Here is a 17,447-nt window from a genome sequence, read left to right on the forward strand (position 1 = left end):
CTGCTAGATGCTACGCTCGGCTCGGTTGAGCATACGGCTGTGTGCAAGGGGCCTTACTCTGTTGTGCTACAAGTAATGAATGGCATAATGTTATACACTTTATATATACCACATGATCTGTACAGCGCTGCGGTATATGTTGCTGCTATATAAATAAAGCTTTATTATACGGGTGCAAATATCAGTAAACTTGCTCTTGCGTGACCTATAAATGGCTATGGGTAGGATGGCAGAAAGTGCCAACAGACTCCATCTGAAAAATGTTCCTTCCTAGTGACATGTATGCATCAATGATTTTATTCTCGTTAATGGCATCTTCCACAAGTTAATAAACCAAGTGAAGTATCTATAGCCGGTCTGGCTTCACCTACTGTCTATAAATTGTTACTCTGGGCACCAAAACCCCTTAGCACTGATCTGTGCCGTCACATTGTACCCACCAGCTGTACAATGTGGCTAAAATTTGGCAGCTGTTCTGGAATCTCCGCTAGTAAATTCCAACTACCTGTTTCTAGGAATAGGAATGATGCCGCGCTGGTCCAGCCCGCTTTCTGCTCCTACTTAGTCAGGAACATCAACAAACATTTTGGGTTTTGGTAAGTGATACGAGCGCAAGCTACCACACCAGTCACGTGTGTGAGGGTAGTTCAGTAAATAAAGTTAGAATGTATGCAGATACACAGGTATCCTGGGGCCACCAATAAATGTTAAAGGGATGAGTTCCTAAACAGTCAGTGATATTTCTCAGTGATTTTAGTCAAACATTTCTCCGACAGATCAACAGGAACTCTCCGAGGCCCAGGCTCCTAGTTCTTACGTAGTTCTGGTACTTCCAATTTCAGTCCCTGCTCCAGACTGGAAGTTCTGGGGACTCATGGCACTTGCTTCTTCCAATGAGTAGCCTCCTCAGGCACAAGACGTCACTTCCATTTTCCATGCAACCCTACTTCCTGTGTTGGCTCCTGGTCCGAGGGGGCTAGTCGATGGATGAAGTGGGTCCCGGGACCATTCAGAACTTCCAGTCAGGTGCTGGGCCCGAAAATGAAAGTACAGAAGCAACACAGGAACCAAGAAAAGGAGCTGGAGCAGGGCAAGTATGTTTATTTTTCCTTACCCTGGTCCTGGTCTAGCGTCACCTTTGGGTCGAGCAAGTGCAATATAAGACAAACATTCTGTGAGCTGGAGGGATTTCCCTACCCAAATCTCGTATCTTTAGACAGAGTTCAGTCCAGTGATGAATGGATGAACTGAAGGCCAGGATGAGTATTTGTAGATGAAGTTCTTCTTCTGATTTTGTAAGACGTTGCCTTTGTAGCCGCTTGTCCCGTACACTTTAGCTGCGCTTGTACTAATGATGTACGGCACTGGCGTGTATAGCGATATCCCCTCTCTCTGCTGGTAATGGTTTTCTTTACTTCTCTAACACAGACCCAAATCGATGTTACTCAGCATTCTGCTGGTTGATTAGAGACCCAGAACAAGACGGGAGTTGGATGTATTTGCTCTGACAAAACACATCAATATGTTCTCTCCCTGACCGTGGTTCTCCTACACCTCCACACAGTGGGTTTTTATATGAGTACACAGCGAACTACAGCAAGTGAGCAGAATGAAAGAAAACCCAGGGCCAGTATGTTACGGATAACAAAGTAAACTTTTGTTGATACCAGTCATAAATAATCTATGTTGGACATCCCCCGGTGTCATTTGTAAGGAAAAAAAAAAGAAGCTTTTACACTTAAAATCAGCATAGCAGGCAGTAAAGAGTTAATATTTGCTCGGAGCTTCTGTGGTTCAGTTTTGTAGATGAAAAAATTAAATAAAAATTAAATTTAATATATACAATGCTTTTTTTAATCCTCTTCTAAATTGTTGCTTAGTGCTAAAAATTAAACAACGATCACGTTACTGTTCTTGCACGTCCTCACACGTTTTTGTATGCGTCTTTGTTTTACAGTAACGATTATGGGAGCGTGAAAATCTGAATTAAATTTGTTGTCGATTTTTGCTTGAAATGATGTCAGATCAAGCGAGACACAACAGGTAGAAAAAAAAAAAACATATGGAAAGTCTGCGATAAAAAAGCAACACCAAATAGACAAATCCACGTGAAATACCATGTGTATTGGATTGGGAATGTTCATGCATATTTTCCACATGACAATCCGCAACGTGCGTAGATGGAACATTGAAACTCTGGATTGAATTGTCTGTGCCCCGCGCAAATTATTTAGCCCTATAATACGCTGCAATTGCATATTGCAATTTCACCAAACACTGATGTGTTTTGGCGTTTCCAGTCTTCCGATTTGCTACAAAGTATATGTAACTCATAATATCCTCAAAGGCAGAGACCATACAGAATAGATGGAGCATATCTGGGCACTGCCGGTAGGGTTAAGCCCTCCTCGTATACTTCCCCAGTGTAACCATTTACCATGTCTTTCTGTTCAGCAGGATTTTGCATATGAAGAAAACCATTCCACTTACTGGCTCAATTTTTAGTGCACTTCTGTAGCTGCCAAAAAGAGAGGCCTGGGCTTTTAGGAAAGCTCGTGCCACCCCGTCTCCTGTTGTCGTGGACACCTTCCTCAGTCTGTTCTTCAATGCAGATACCTGCCAAATGTAATGGAGACAATGTATGAATTGGGGAAAGAGTCAGAATCCACTAATCATATAAAATATATATAATGCTAAATGATGATTATTCTTTATTTATATAGCGCACATAGATTCTGCAGCGTTTCACAGAGATTGACAAATCGGTCCATATCCCCAATGGGGCTCACAATCTAATCAACCTACCAGTATGTTTTGGAGTGTGGGAGGAAACCGGAGGACTCGGAGGAAACCCACGCAAACACAGAGAGAACATACAAACTCTTTGCAGATGTAGATGCTCTATTCGTAAAAAGGGACAGGGATATTGCCACTCTTTGGAATGGCTGAGGTTGGTTACTGTAGCACAGTTCCCATTTACTTCAATGCAATTACCCTGGTAGACCACTATACAGAGAATGGAGCTGTTATTTGTTGATTCCATTGTTAGAATCTGCTGATTGTGGGGGTCCCATGTGTGGAGCCAGTGGATTTACTGTCAGTAATAGTAAGCCCTCATTAACCATTAAGTAAAGGTTAAAGAGATAACCAGAAGTCAGTGGTGGTCATTGGATGAGGATTGTAGACCATTGCAATACAAGTTCAAAGAAGCTGCGGCACAAGCAACTTCATGATCCAAAAGTAAATGTTATGTGATGAAAACAGGGATTGAGCATGTGAATGGACAAGTAATTCTGCGCACGATAACTTACATTTTAGCAAGGGTCAACATGCAATATGTTGGTCACCTGAAACTAACCCACAGATATTGCCCAACTTAAAATGATAAAAACAGAATATGCAGAATACAGAATATAAGTGCTACTGAATCATCCCCATGGGGCACCTAGGATGTGGCGAAGAACCTACACAAAATATTAATAATAATTGAATATGCTAACTATAAATCTATAACAAAGTGCCTTTAGCTGTACTGAATTAAGAAGAAGATTATGCGGCCAATAGTTTTAGTATTTCAGATCCACCTTGTCCAAGTTGTAACCCCAGCCTTAAAGCATGCAAAGTAATCAGACCCCTTTACATTTTTCACTCCATTTCTTTGCAGTCAAATGGCAAGATCAAAAGAGGGTTTTTTTTCTCATTATTGTTCACTCTGCACCCCATCTTGACAGAAAAAAACTGAAATGATATTTTTCTTAATTTATTAAACAAGAAAAACTGAAATATCACATGGTCATAAGTATTCAGACCCTTTGCTCATATTTAACTCACATGCTGTCCATTTTCTTATGATCCTCCTTGGGATGGTCCTACTCCTTCATTGCAGTCTAGCTGTGTTTAATTAAACTGATTAGACTTGATTAGGAAAGGCACCCATCTGCATATTAAAATCTCACATATCACAGTGCATGTCAGAGCAAATGAGAATCATGAGGTCTAAAGGAACTGCCCAAGGAGCTCAGAGAAAGAATTATGGCAAGGCACAGACCTAAGAGGTTCCTGAGAGCACAGTGGCCTACATAATCCTTAAATGGAAGAAGTTTGGGATGGCCACAACAGGGTGAGAGCGGTAAAGAAAAACCTCAAAATCACTGAGGCTTCCATAAGCATACTCTGCCATAAAGTCACCTACAACTGGAGCTCTCCACCAGCCAGGGCTTTATAGCGGAGTGTGGCAATACAAGACTCCCAGACTATGAGAAATAAGATTCTCTGGTTTGATGAGACGAAGATTGAACTTTTTGGTGTTCATTCTAAACAGTATGTGTGGAGAAAACAAGGCACTTCTTATCACCTGCCAAATACAATCCCCACAGTGACACATGGTGGTGGCAGCATCATGCTATTGGGGCAGGGACAGGACCACTGGTTGTAATTGAAGGAAAGACTAAAGTGGCCAAGTACAGAGATATCCTGGATGAAAACCTCTTCCTGAGGCTCTGGACCTCAGACTGAGCTGAAGCTTCACCTTCCAACAAGACAATGACCCTAAGCACACAGCTAAAATAACACAGCAGAGGATTCAGAACATCTCTGTGACCATTCCTGATTGGTCCAGCCAGAGCCCGGACCTAATCCCAATTGACAGATGGCCAAAGCAGATCAGAATACATAGGTGCAAAGCATCAGGGGTCAGAAAAAGAAATGTCAGACACAGTGCTAGCTCAGGGCAGGTAGCAGTCAAGAAGAATCGAGCATACAAGCATTAGGTCAGGGCATGCATCAAACAGGTTCAGGTCATAGGTCGGGGAAGGCAAATACAGATCAGAGTAAATTCAAGCTGGAGTAGTTGACCAAATTGAATGCAGAATCAGAACTGTAGTCTAGGACAAAGTTGGGGTCACATCCAAGGAATTCAGCAGAATTGTATACCTTGGCTAAGATAATGGAACATTAATGATCAGGTCCTCCCAATGGGGTATGGCGTCTTTGTTTTCCATGGTACACATCTAATATAATAACACTGGCCCTTTAAATCTCAGGTACTGATCAGTCCATGTACCACGACGTGGCAGCAGTTTGTAGGTTTACAAACTAGACCGATCTTGGATCATGTCTTGATGTAAGGTTATGAATGTAACCTGATTATAACAAGTGTCCTTTGATATTGCGCTAATCACATATCTATAATGATGCCAAAGATCCTTTTTTCATGTTAGATTTCACTGGGATTTCACAGGGAATATGGCTGTTGTAGCCTCTATACAGTCGACGGGGCCCTCTAATTTAGGAGTTTATCAAATAGGCTGACTGGTGTGGGGAACAGGAGTTGGACTCCAAACAATTACTTGTCCTGAGGATAATCCACAGCATTTTAAGCCTTATTCTATATACTAATTACCGTATATACGCGAATATAAGCCGACCCAAGTATAAGCCGAGGCCCCTAATTTTACCACAAAAACCTATATTTTTTTCACTCGAGTATAAGCCGAGTTTGGGTTTTTTTTTGTGCTGCAAAACTAGGCTTATACTCGAGCATATATGGTAGTTTGATAAGACAAACCTTATTTCTTGTGCCAACTTTAGTGGTCCGATCAAAGAATTTTCAATGCATTTTTACCTATAGAAACTACCGGTAAGTAGTGTGTGAAAAATCAACAGAAAGCATAAAAAAAGATAAAAGGAGCAAAATTTAGTCTGCGGTGAATCCCTCCAATAATAGCGGCCAAACTGCGTGGAGTAAAACTATTTACCCTTCTTAAAGGGCTGAGCGCCGAACCCAAGTTTAATGGTAAGTAGTACATTTAGTAAGTGAACAACAATACAGCCCCAGATAATGTGCCTAGAAGTAGACATATAATACCCCCCCCCCACACCAATCATAAAATAAAGCAGATATCAGTAATTAAAGGTGGCGTCTTGCAGGAACTCCTTCATTTAAACTAGAAATGTCATTTTTTTTGCAGATTTTCCTTGAAGTCAGCTTAAGCCAGATACACTTACAGCTAAGTGAGGTCACACCAGCACACGAAGGGATCAAACTGATATGTAGTGCAAGTCTTCTTCCTCGCCCCGCGTAAATATCACTGAAGGTTACTTTAATTAAGCAGGAATGTGCACGGAACCTTTGAGAAAATTAATGTGACCATGGAGAATCACACCATTAGGATAAAGCTGGATATTTTGTCACTTAATTCACTGTCCGGCCATAATTAACTTAAGTCGTTAAAGCAATTTGGACCCGTTTCCAGTCCGATGGTCAAAGGGTGCTTTTTTTTTTTTTTTTAATCTTAAAAATAAAATTTTGGGTTGTGTCACAAGTGTCACATATTTCCCTTAAATAATAGGGGACTTATTTCATGAAAAAGTACATAACAGTCATATGATAGTATGAGTCCTTACTATTGTATACTACCGTATTGTATGAGGTGTTATATTAATGTTGTATTATACAGTAAAATAAAATTAAGAAATGTTGTGCTGTATGTTAAAGGGTTTGTCCAGGAATAAAACGAATAAATAGATACATGGCTTGTGGGGGTTTAACCCTAAGCCCAAAGTTTTATTTTCCTTTTTTTGGACATCCGTTTTTCACTCCTCTCCTTTCACAAACCATGACTTTTTGATTTTTTTCAAATTTATAAAGCTATGGATTGGCTTGTTATATGAGAGACAAATTGTATTTTCTAGGGGCACCATTTTATGTGCCAAGTACTGGGAAGCTGGAAAAAAAGATGGTGGAATTGGCAGAAAAAACAGTTACAGTTGTAATTGGCTTTATTTGTACAGCTTTCAATGTGCGGTCAAGATAACAGCTCGGTCTTATTCTTTGGATCAGTATGATCGCAGATCGAGATACCACATTTATATAGTTTAGTTATGTCCTAATACTTAAAAAAAAAAAAATTCAAAAAAACTTGCATTAATAAAAAAAAATTGCATCGTCATATTCTAACACCAGTAACTTTTTCATACTTCGATGTACGGAGCTGTACGAACTTTTGATCCTTTTTTATATAAATTTTTATTAGAGGCAAAATGGTGAAAAAGTGGCAATTTGGACATTTAGGCGGTCATGATGGGCACAAAGACGGAGCTCCCTCCATACTCTTCATCATATGTATATTTAAGATGGGTGGTCATGAAGAGGTAACAAACAATAAAACTCTTGTTCACCGGCAGCGGTGCCCATCACTGCTAGTCTCTGTTTGTATACGGAGGCTAGTGGTGCCATCCTGACTGCTGCCATGTGCCTGATACTGCCTCAAACTATTGCTTCGTATGGCATGCGGATGCGGTGGGGGTTGGTAAACAGACCGGCAGTGACAGGTGGCACCATCGGTTAATAGTTGACCCCATTTAAATGAGGAATCTGACTGACTGCTTCCCTCTAAGCTACTTTCTCTGCACTCCAAAATTCTAATTCCCTAATAGGATGAATGGGAATCCGTTTTCCAAAACCGTCCCTTTCATTTAACTGTGCAGGTCATTATTGCTGGCCCCTGTAATATAAACTTACTGTATATGGAACTATACATGGGGGTCTTATTGGCCAGACAACCAGCATGTAGACATTGATCCCCTATACAATAGATAAACTCCCCTTCAAGGGGATGTCCTATATGTATAAGATATGTCATAAAAACCGGACAGATGCAAGTCCTGACTAGACATTCTGACTTCTGGTTTGAGTGGTGGACCAATTGAGCATTTACAGTTGACTCAACCTCTGTCCTGTGTCCATTGAGCATGGAGAAAAGAAATAAGACCAAAGAACTGTCTGAGTACTTGAGAATCAAAATTGTGAGGAAGCCTGAGGAATCAATGGGAATGCTGCAAATAAGTGAGCAGGCAATCTAGGCTACTTTCCGCACGACCATCAACTTAAAAAAAGCAAAAAGGGGGTCAATAAATGCAGGACTGAAAGGTGTACCGTACCTACCTACAACAAAGTGCGGAAAGAAGTTTTTTTTTTTCCAATTGGGAAATGACCCCAATATTTATCATTGTATAATACAATAGGCATAAAGGGGTAACAACACAAAGTTACACACAAAGTTATAAGAAAAAAGATCTTCCAAAATGACCTTCAAAGAAATTTACAAAAATTCGCTAAAATGAGCATTTCAGGAGAACTGTAGGCTCCTCTTTAAGCCTTTGTGAGGTGAAACACCAAAGTAGTTAAGTGGAAACAAGACATTTAAGATAAGACGAGCAAACAACCTATAGCCCGGGTCTGGTCATGCATAACTAAATTCCTGATAGTTTTTAATAATTCAAATCAGCGGGGTAAGCACTTGAAAGGCTGAGCAGAAAATAACAGTATCTATGGTAGCATCACTGACATTTCCATCCTTTGAAACACATCATCCTAACCCCTTTGCTTCTGGCTTCTCAAAGGCTCTGCTCCACCTGTGCATTATTACGCACTTAACCCCGACTGACCTCCCTCTTTCATTGTCGGAGGTGTGTAATTACTCCGTATTCACAAAGCCACACTTTTCAGGTGCAAGTACAGATCTCCTAATGATCTAATTACCATTTACACAAAAGGTGAATGCTCACTCATTGAAACTGAGCAAATATCAACCGGACACCTTCTCACACATGCAGATTGCAAATCACTGGTGCGTCACATGATGTCTTCGTTCTTTGTAGCTGGAAATGTAGCCATAAATAAATAATTGCTTCGTTTCATGTCCCGCGGTTTACCTTACAATATATGTTGGATGGCAGGTCCCAAAAAGGGAAACCAAAGCGGTAATAAAACATGTACTTGACCAGCCAAAATATTCGGAAAGAATTATTGGGTGCAAGTAGACTAGCCCAGAACCACTATGTGATGTCCAATGGTTCATACTTCTCTATAGAGATGAGCGGGATTGTGTGGGAGCTTCCCGCATGACCAGGACATGTTGCCGAGCGTGCAGCCAATCTGGCACATTGACACCCCTAGCTACTAGTCACGGCTGTGATTGGCCAAGCAAGCAATGTGTCCGGGTCATTCAGGATGCACCCGAACCAGTCCGCTCCTCTCTACTTATCTAGAATATTACACAGCTATTGGGTGTTATGTTTAGTCGGCTTTTGTCTGGTTTGGCTGTTGTACTAAAAAGGGGAAAGTGCATAGAGTCTTTGCCAAAGATAGGGCTACCCCTCAATTCAAAGGATTTAGCAGAAAGTGTCTGCTATGAATGCTTGGAACACTCAACAATTGCAGACAAAGTGACTAGGTAACTAGTGGTCATAGGTCTACTGAGGCCAGAATCCGGCGACTGTGGTCATTCCGTGAATCATGGACCACATTCCTTGATGGACCAACCACAGAACTCCAAATTTCATAGTGACGTATGAGGAAGGGAGTCCATTCTTCAGAACAGCAGCACTGAACTGTGATTATGATAACAATTAGGTGCTGCTATATTGCAAGGCAGAAGGGACTCCTTGCATCATATATATGTATGATTTGATGACCCATCCACTGCACTGCAGTCGGCCCGTTAAATCCAACAAGCTCATAGTCCGTGATTTACAGACCATCCTTTTTGTGTGCTTCTAGCCTTAGGCTGAAGGGGCTACCTGTAGTTGAAGGAGTCTTAGCAAGACCATCACAATAACTTGTGTTGAATGCCCTGCTAGTGCAGAGACTCCTTTAACTATTTAGGAGTCACTGCACTGTAGAACATAGGGGCTTGTTTACTAAGGGTCACGGATCGCTCTTTTGCAGGACTTTGCACCGGTTTTCTGGGATTTACGCGGCTTTGACAGGTATTTAACAAGTATCTGTGCTGGGATTGTATCACACGTGATCGTTTATTGGTGCAGCTGCGCTGGCTACCATGCGACACAAATTGGGGGGTGTCGTCGGACGATCCGACTGATTCGGACTAAGCGCAGGATTTAACTTTCAAATTGTGTCGCAAGACAATGAACTCACATACATCTGGAAGAAGAAGGTGAACTCCTGCGGACCTGAGTGGGGAAGTGACACATGCACAATATCGGGCGCATGAACTTAGTGAATCGCGGCACAGTGCATGATCGTTGGACAATGCACTTTTGGTGAACTCCGCGGTAAATGTGCCCCATAGTGTTTGTTCTGATCCTCCTCCTCACTTTGTGAAAACAGATCATGGTTAGGAGGTGATGTGGGTGAGGCCACTGGTCTCCACTGGATTTCTCAGCATAATTTTACAAAAAACTTTTAAGGAAATCCTTTTACAAGTTTATCTCAACAAAACAGAAAAAAAATGTATTTTCTTTTGACATTCATTTATGATTTGCCTCATAGCGTGTTACACTATTTGTTTTTGGTTTTCTTACTCGACAACAAGTCCTGAGCATCTGATATATAACTTTATGGAAATCCTTATTTCTCTGTACCAATTGTAATACAGCAATATTTTATTCATTTTATTTTTTTTCTTACAGACTAGCCTCCAATCCCTCGATTGCTAATGCTCATCCCCAACACCTCTAACTACCCTATAATACTGTGTTAATCCATTTACCACTCATCAACACCAGCCGCCTCCTGCGGAGGACATATCCCATGTAGAGTGTAAGCTTCCCTAGGTCTACACCACTACTTATATTATTGGCTTTAATGACTGTTTATAGACAGGAATCAATACGTTTGACAAAATAAATGAAGTGTTTGCCCGGCACAGCGGAGAGCTCGCTGCTCAGGAAAATTCTTTAGGCAGAGCAGTATCTGTACATTGTGCTCACTGGTTCACTAATTCTGATACAAAGGCAAACCTATGCTGACTATTAAAAGAGGAAAAAAATGGAAATAAAAATTTAGTGCTTCATAATGACACCCCAATCACTGTCATAAAATGAAGATAAGAATACAATAATAGGGGCTCATGGTGAGACTATGCCCTGCAACATTATCTCCCCCTGGGTTCCATCTTCTGACTTGTCGACGTCCACCCACTCGCTCCTCACCCCACCCATCTGCAGATAAGAACACAAATCAGTGCATGGATAGGACCCGCACGGTCAAGTGCATGAGACCTAATTCTTATCTTTCCTGCCATCACAGGACAGTCAAGATGCTTGGTCACACCTCTAAAATCCACACCTAAATTAAGTTTAGAGGGAAAAAAATCATAGTCTGTGTAAAAGGTTAATCCTCTCTTATAAATAGACCCCAATAATCCTATAAATGCAGGGGCCACAGTTTAAGTGCTGTGCCCTTTCTGATTTTACGTTGGCAATATCCGGCTAGGTCGAATCAGGTAGAAGATGCCACTATGAGTGTCAAAAAAACAAATCTAACAATGTGGCCCCATCATTCTCAGGATAAGAAGCTGTCCAAAAGTTCAGACCCTAACAGATAATAAAGTAAATCCACGTCCAAGCTATACGCCATCACGTCTCTTTAAAGCGGCCCACCGGAACATTGGGTTCTAATTTTGTTCCACTTTCAGCTGAAGGTATAAATTTTGATACCCTTTTACGTGTGAATGTTCACTTGGAAGCTTATCAAGAGACATGGCTTTTCCTTTAAATCACATAAGATCAAATGAATGAAAAAAAAAAAAAAAAAATCTTTCGCTTGTGCGACTAATATAATTATGGCGAAGAAGGTATTTTGTTACACCGTTGCTGCTCTCAGTGTTCCGTTAACCTGCTAGAAAATGTCCTCTCAGCAAGTTTCCGTAACTTCAATTAGAAAGACTAATTATTATTTCAACAGAGCACGGAGTCCTTAATTAACAGTTCTGAATCCATCTACGCTATGGATATACATGAGCCAACCAGACGAGCGACAGAAAACACAAGTCACTTAGAATGGAAAATACATCTACCTGCTGTTTAATAAACAGGGACTTAACTTTACCGTCTAGTTTTGCTGCTAAGATTTTGAACATCCTTAAGGAGCCGCCGTTAATTGATGTAAAATGTTTCCTGTAATATTGTACAAGTAAAAAAAATAATGATTGAGAAAATCTGCAGTGTGCGCTGCTCTTTTAGAGGCAGGTTCTCCTCACTGGAGGACATACATTAGATTTATATTAGATTTATGGCGACAGGAACCTGTAGTAGGGATCATTCACAATTGCCCTTCTGCAGACCACAGGAGTTGAGGTCTACCCTAGTGCCTCATGTGGTTGGAAACATGGAAATGAGGGATCTTCTCGAGGGATAGTCATGGGAGGCCTTTCCTATTTCGTCCATGTTAGCCAAAAATTAAGGGTGGAGACATCTGTTTCATGCAATTCTTTTCGCATCATCACAAATCCACCAAAAATAGAGTTGCTGCTTATCTCCCTCTACAGGATGAGAGTAAAACTCTGGGGTCCCCAAGTGCACATGTGAATATAGCAGTGGTGCACCCATGATCACCGCACTATTTACTTCTAGGTACCGTTATGAAGTTATCAAAAGTCTCAAGGTCCTCGGGTCCCTCTCTGAGGACATACAGGGGCTCATTTACTAAGGGTCCGGGATTTGGGCGCACGCGATCAGATTGTGGTGCACCGGCTTTCACATGACAGAAATCAGGGGTGTGGCCGTCGGACAGCACTTACATGCACCAGGACGAAGAAGGTGAACTCCGGCAGACCTCAGCGCAGCAGCAACACCTGCTGCATATAGGGTGCACGACCTTCGTGAATCCCGGCAGACCCGAACCAGCGTCAGACAACGCGACGCCGGATCGCGACTGAACCGGGTAAGTGAATGTGCCCCACTATGTTCTCTTTAAATCCTTAGTGACAGTCAGAAGGGGCTTTTTCTTTAAATTTGGTGCATTTAAAAGGGCTAGAGTGGACATTGTTAACTCAGACTTCAAGACCGCCCACGGTTTAGGAGCTGTGGGTTCTCTCTAAGATGGTCTACTTAAAGTGACACATCTCCAGACCTATGGAAGAACAGGTGAGGCTAGTCGGTGGAAGTCATGAGACAGCTTTATGGACAGCTTGGTTAGTTTTGTGGTGCTGGGTGGTAGCCATTTCCCCTGAAAACTAGGGAAAGACACCACCATAAATAATTAGGGGCTTCATGGAGTATTTTCTTTGTATGTGTTGATATAAATAAATAATGTGCTTTGATCAAGGCTTAATTGGACTTCTTGGTGCTGTGAGCTCATCTAGATACATTGATACATTGATCACTTGGGTTAATTTATCCTAAAACTCAATCATACACACTCACCCCAATACTATGGATAAAAGTACAATATAAGTTAAATGACATGTTCGCTTGTCTTATCCCAGATGTCCTATCCTACCACAGGCTTGGGGGAAAAAAAAAACTTTTGGCATGTTCCACTGCATTAGAGATATTCTCCCAAAGAAGTCCATTCATAACAAAATGGTCCCCAACCTAAGTGTTTGTGAAACTAAACCCCCATCCCGTTCTAGCACACAGCTGGAGACAAACAAAAATGAGAATTTCCACTAAAATTAGAGACAACAAATAATGAGGAATTACAACTATATGAACTAAGGAACATTGTAGGTGTATCTGTTCCTGGAAGAGTTGTGTCATGCTTCATCTATAGTGTATTTGGGAACAATGGGAGAATTTATTAAGACGCGTTTGACCAGTTTAGACCTGGTCAAGATTTCAGCGTAGTGTCCGGTGGTTGTCCGGCTACACTAAATATGGTGGGCCAGACTTTGACACACCCCAGCTCGCTTGGCAATGTGGCTTTTTACTAAGTAAAAGTGAATGCCCCCAATGTTGAGAATTGCCCACCTAACCTCATGAATGGTGCCATCCCTTCAATATGACCACAGAGTCCACCCCAGAGCTTTGCCATAACACTGAATGCAAGTTTTACTTACCATTAACAGTATTTTTTGGACTATAAGGCACACCACCAATAAATGCCTGCTAAAACGTCTAGGTTCATATATAAGGCGCACCGGATTATAAGGCGCACCTGATTATAAGGACGAGTGACCAGCAGGTGGCAGACCTGTGCACAGTTCAAGGCAGCTGTTGTCTGTAAGTATGGTTCATATATAAAGCGCACTGGACTATAAGGCGCACCTTTGATTCCTAAGAAAATCAAAGGATTTTTAGTGCGCCTTATAGTCCGAAAAACACAGTACCTTTAAAATGTTATGGTGTAAAAACTAATTGGCCGCCAATGTTGGGAGACGGTCACCTAACTTCCTGAATGGTACCATCCATTGAATATGACCCACTACTACTTACACAGGGTCTACCACAGAGCTTTCCCATATCACTGAATGCAAACTGTTAGAAACGGCTAGAGGAAGGGCAGGACTGCGCGAAACGGCCCGTTGCCGTGAGTGATGCTTTGTCATACCCCTTGCCCATGGATGTTTAAATAAAAGAAGATTGATCTGTTGAGTGCCGCTTCCTTATTTCTACTATTCCACGTTGAATGCAAACTGTGCTTACCATTAAGAGAGGTTTATATGCACCTTTATAATCTTATGGAGGTGGGGGGGGGGGCACCCATTTGACATAAAAATGACAATTTATTTATTTTTAGTATAAATATCATCCCGGCAAAGAGCAAAATGTTTGTCTGCCATCCAAAAAAACAGTAGGAGAATTTTCAATTGGAGTTAAAGCCGGAGAGACTGACTATCAAAACGTCAAGAAATGAAAGGACGCAAATATCAGCTAAAAAGGACATCTCGTTACACAGGTAGACCATTGAAATAAATACACTTATTTTGTTATGTCTCTGCCTGTTAGTCACTGCATGTACAGAAGATAATTTCTAACCAAACAGCTAATATACATAAAGCGTGGCCCTGGGAGTGTAGTTTTAAGGAAATTCTGGCAGTTTGGGATTAAAAGGTCAGATTTAAACTATCACCATATTTCAAAATGCAATCTGTGCATTGCGGCATAATGAAATGGTTCACTAAAGGTGCGAGTGAAAATACTTTTAATTAGGTCCAAAGCTTTTCAGTTGTCAGCATGAATAAACCAAGAAACATTTTCTTGCAAACACTACAAAATAAAAAAAAAAAATGTATTAAAAAAAAAAAAAAAAGGAAAAAAAAAAAAATACCGGCAACCTTTAAAATAAACGAGATTTACAAATCAGAAACATGAGAAGGAGCTCTCATTTTTCATAGCTGATGTTCTCTACAAAATAGACTTATCAGCAAATCCCGCTGCTCTCTTCACACACGCGAATAATGAAGAAGAAAAAGAGACATCTCTCTAGAAAAATAAAAAGGTGGTAAATAAATAAAGCGGAATAACACACAAAAAAACAACTATTAGCGCAGTTTATAATTAGAAGTTAAAGGATGGGGATTTTATTATGAAATGTAATGTGATTATGTATATAAACTTCTTGGGTGGGGGGGAATTGAGCCTAAAAATGAAAAAAAAAAAAAAAACTACTAAATACTTTACTAATGTCCAATGGGTATTCTCCGTTATAAGTATTGGAATCATACATGGTAGAGCATGGGGCTATAGGTACTGTATTTACAGTCCCCCATTGGACTAGTTGTTACATAACCAAGGGTAAAATGAAAAAAAACAAACAAAAAACATTTTGAAACTATTTTTATAAGATAGATAGATGCACCTCAGCTTAAGGGTTAAACGCTGGTGGCATTTCACCCGGTAGGGAACCATTCAATGGGACAATTCATTGGTCTATTGGAGTGAGTGGAATTTGACAAGCACGCAGACTCCCCAACCTCAATCTCTACATTACCCACAAACAATAAATACTCAACTAAATGGCCCCCATTATGTTTAATGCCCCGCTTAGTGGTTTGAAAACAGTAAAATATCCACTTCCTATGATACCCCGCCCTGTAAATATCAGCAAAAAAGGAAATCATGTTACACAGGTAGACCATTCCAATAAACAGGTGGTCCCATTGCTCAACTGTTTAACATCCAAGTAGGCCCCCATTTATGATACTTGATAATGGGTTAGTTGGTGCTGGTCCACCAACTAAACACTGCCACTAAAGTCTACTTTTGTATAGTGCTCCAATTATAATACCTGTTTTTTTGTTGGTCCCCCACTTATAATGTCCCCTTTACCGTTGACCATAGACTTATTGTCCCCTCTTTCATTTAGCCCCATTTATAATGCCCACCCCTTTCTGTAACCCATTAACTTAAAATATCCTCTTACATTGTACTCCCATGGTTCACCACTACATCCCCGTAGTCGAGTCCCGTGACATACCTCCCATCAAACGAGACAGTTGACCATAGACTTATTGTTCCCTCTTTCATTTAGCCCCATTTATAATGCCCACCCTTTCTGTAACCCATTAACTTAAAATATCCTCTTACATTGTACTCCCGTGCTTCACCACTACATCCCCGTAGTCGAGTCCCGTGACATACCTCCCATCAAACGGGACAGTTTAAGTGAGAAGGTCCTTGATATCATAATCTGAGACTGTCAGGATAGATGGGGGGCCCATTTTCTCATGATTTCTGAAGAACCCAGTAGCCGGACACCCACTAATTAGATTGTTATACTCTTGAGGGAAAGCAAATAACACAAAGACTTGGCAACAGTCCTTTAAATTAGGAAGTTCTAAGTATTGGTGAACTATCCTATCCAGAAAGCATCTAAAACCAGTGGATATGAAATGGATTTGGACCCATAGAACAGTTCCACACTCTTTAAAGCAGCAATATTACACAATACTCATGTCAAATACAGTTAACTTGTTCAGCAGGTTCCATTACACATTCCATTATTAATAGCAGGAAATAAATAGGGGTGTAGCATGCCCTATGGTTTTTTGTTTTTGGTGACACGTGTGTGCTCATCATACCGCGCCGTGCAGTATGCCCTTCCATGGCGGCCGTATACTAGCTGCCATTCGTATGGCTAACGTACGTCCACCATATACGCTCAAGTGTATGAGGCCTGAACCACATCTGTTTAAAGGTGTTTCAGGAAATATTTCTCCCACACTTCCTATGACTTTAGCCAGTGAATATAGGAGAGAAGGTGGACTGTAGGCCCCTTGGGGATTTTTCCTTTTAATACTGAGCATAAGCATATCCAGGTGCTCCATAAACACCAGCTTATATCAAGATACATGAGCAGACATACAGTCAGGTTCTACTTCCAACTTTCCTTAATCTCAGCAATGATCTTCAATAATGAATGATAACATTCACAAATTGCCTCCTCAACACCAGTGGATAGAGGCGCAAAGTAAAAAATAGAAGACCGCTGGGTCAAAGAGTCAAATTCGAGGTTTGTGATGCACTGGGAGAGAATGACAAAGCAGGTCAAACAAAGGAAAAAGAGAAACAATGATGAAAACACAGGTTACAACTATAATGTATATTTCACTGCTGGGAAATAAAGGGCCTTTCACCGCACCACAAGACCACAAGAAATTATTCAGTCAATCGATACATAGGCGGCCGGTCACAGCTGCACTGTCTTTACCTTCCAGATCTACAAGTCTAAAGAGCCTTTAAGGTAAAATGTGGCGTTT

The 17,447-nt window shown here is 41.0% G+C and overlaps 1 protein-coding gene across 4 annotated transcripts in view; it reads right to left on the reverse strand.

Moving 5' to 3' along the window:
• DENND1A (DENN domain containing 1A) overlaps positions 1-17,447 on the reverse strand; it is a 458,345-nt gene that overhangs the window by 136,251 nt on the left and 304,647 nt on the right. For all 4 annotated transcript variants that reach the window (XM_072125842.1, XM_072125843.1, XM_072125844.1 and 1 more), the window contains exon 13: positions 2,491-2,616. In XM_072125842.1, the coding sequence (XP_071981943.1) occupies positions 2,491-2,616 (126 nt within the window). The remainder of the gene's footprint in view (positions 1-2,490; positions 2,617-17,447) is intronic.

This window comes from Engystomops pustulosus, chromosome 9 (genome assembly GCF_040894005.1).
Source record: "Engystomops pustulosus chromosome 9, aEngPut4.maternal, whole genome shotgun sequence".
Classification (NCBI taxonomy): Eukaryota; Metazoa; Chordata; class Amphibia; order Anura; family Leptodactylidae; genus Engystomops; species Engystomops pustulosus.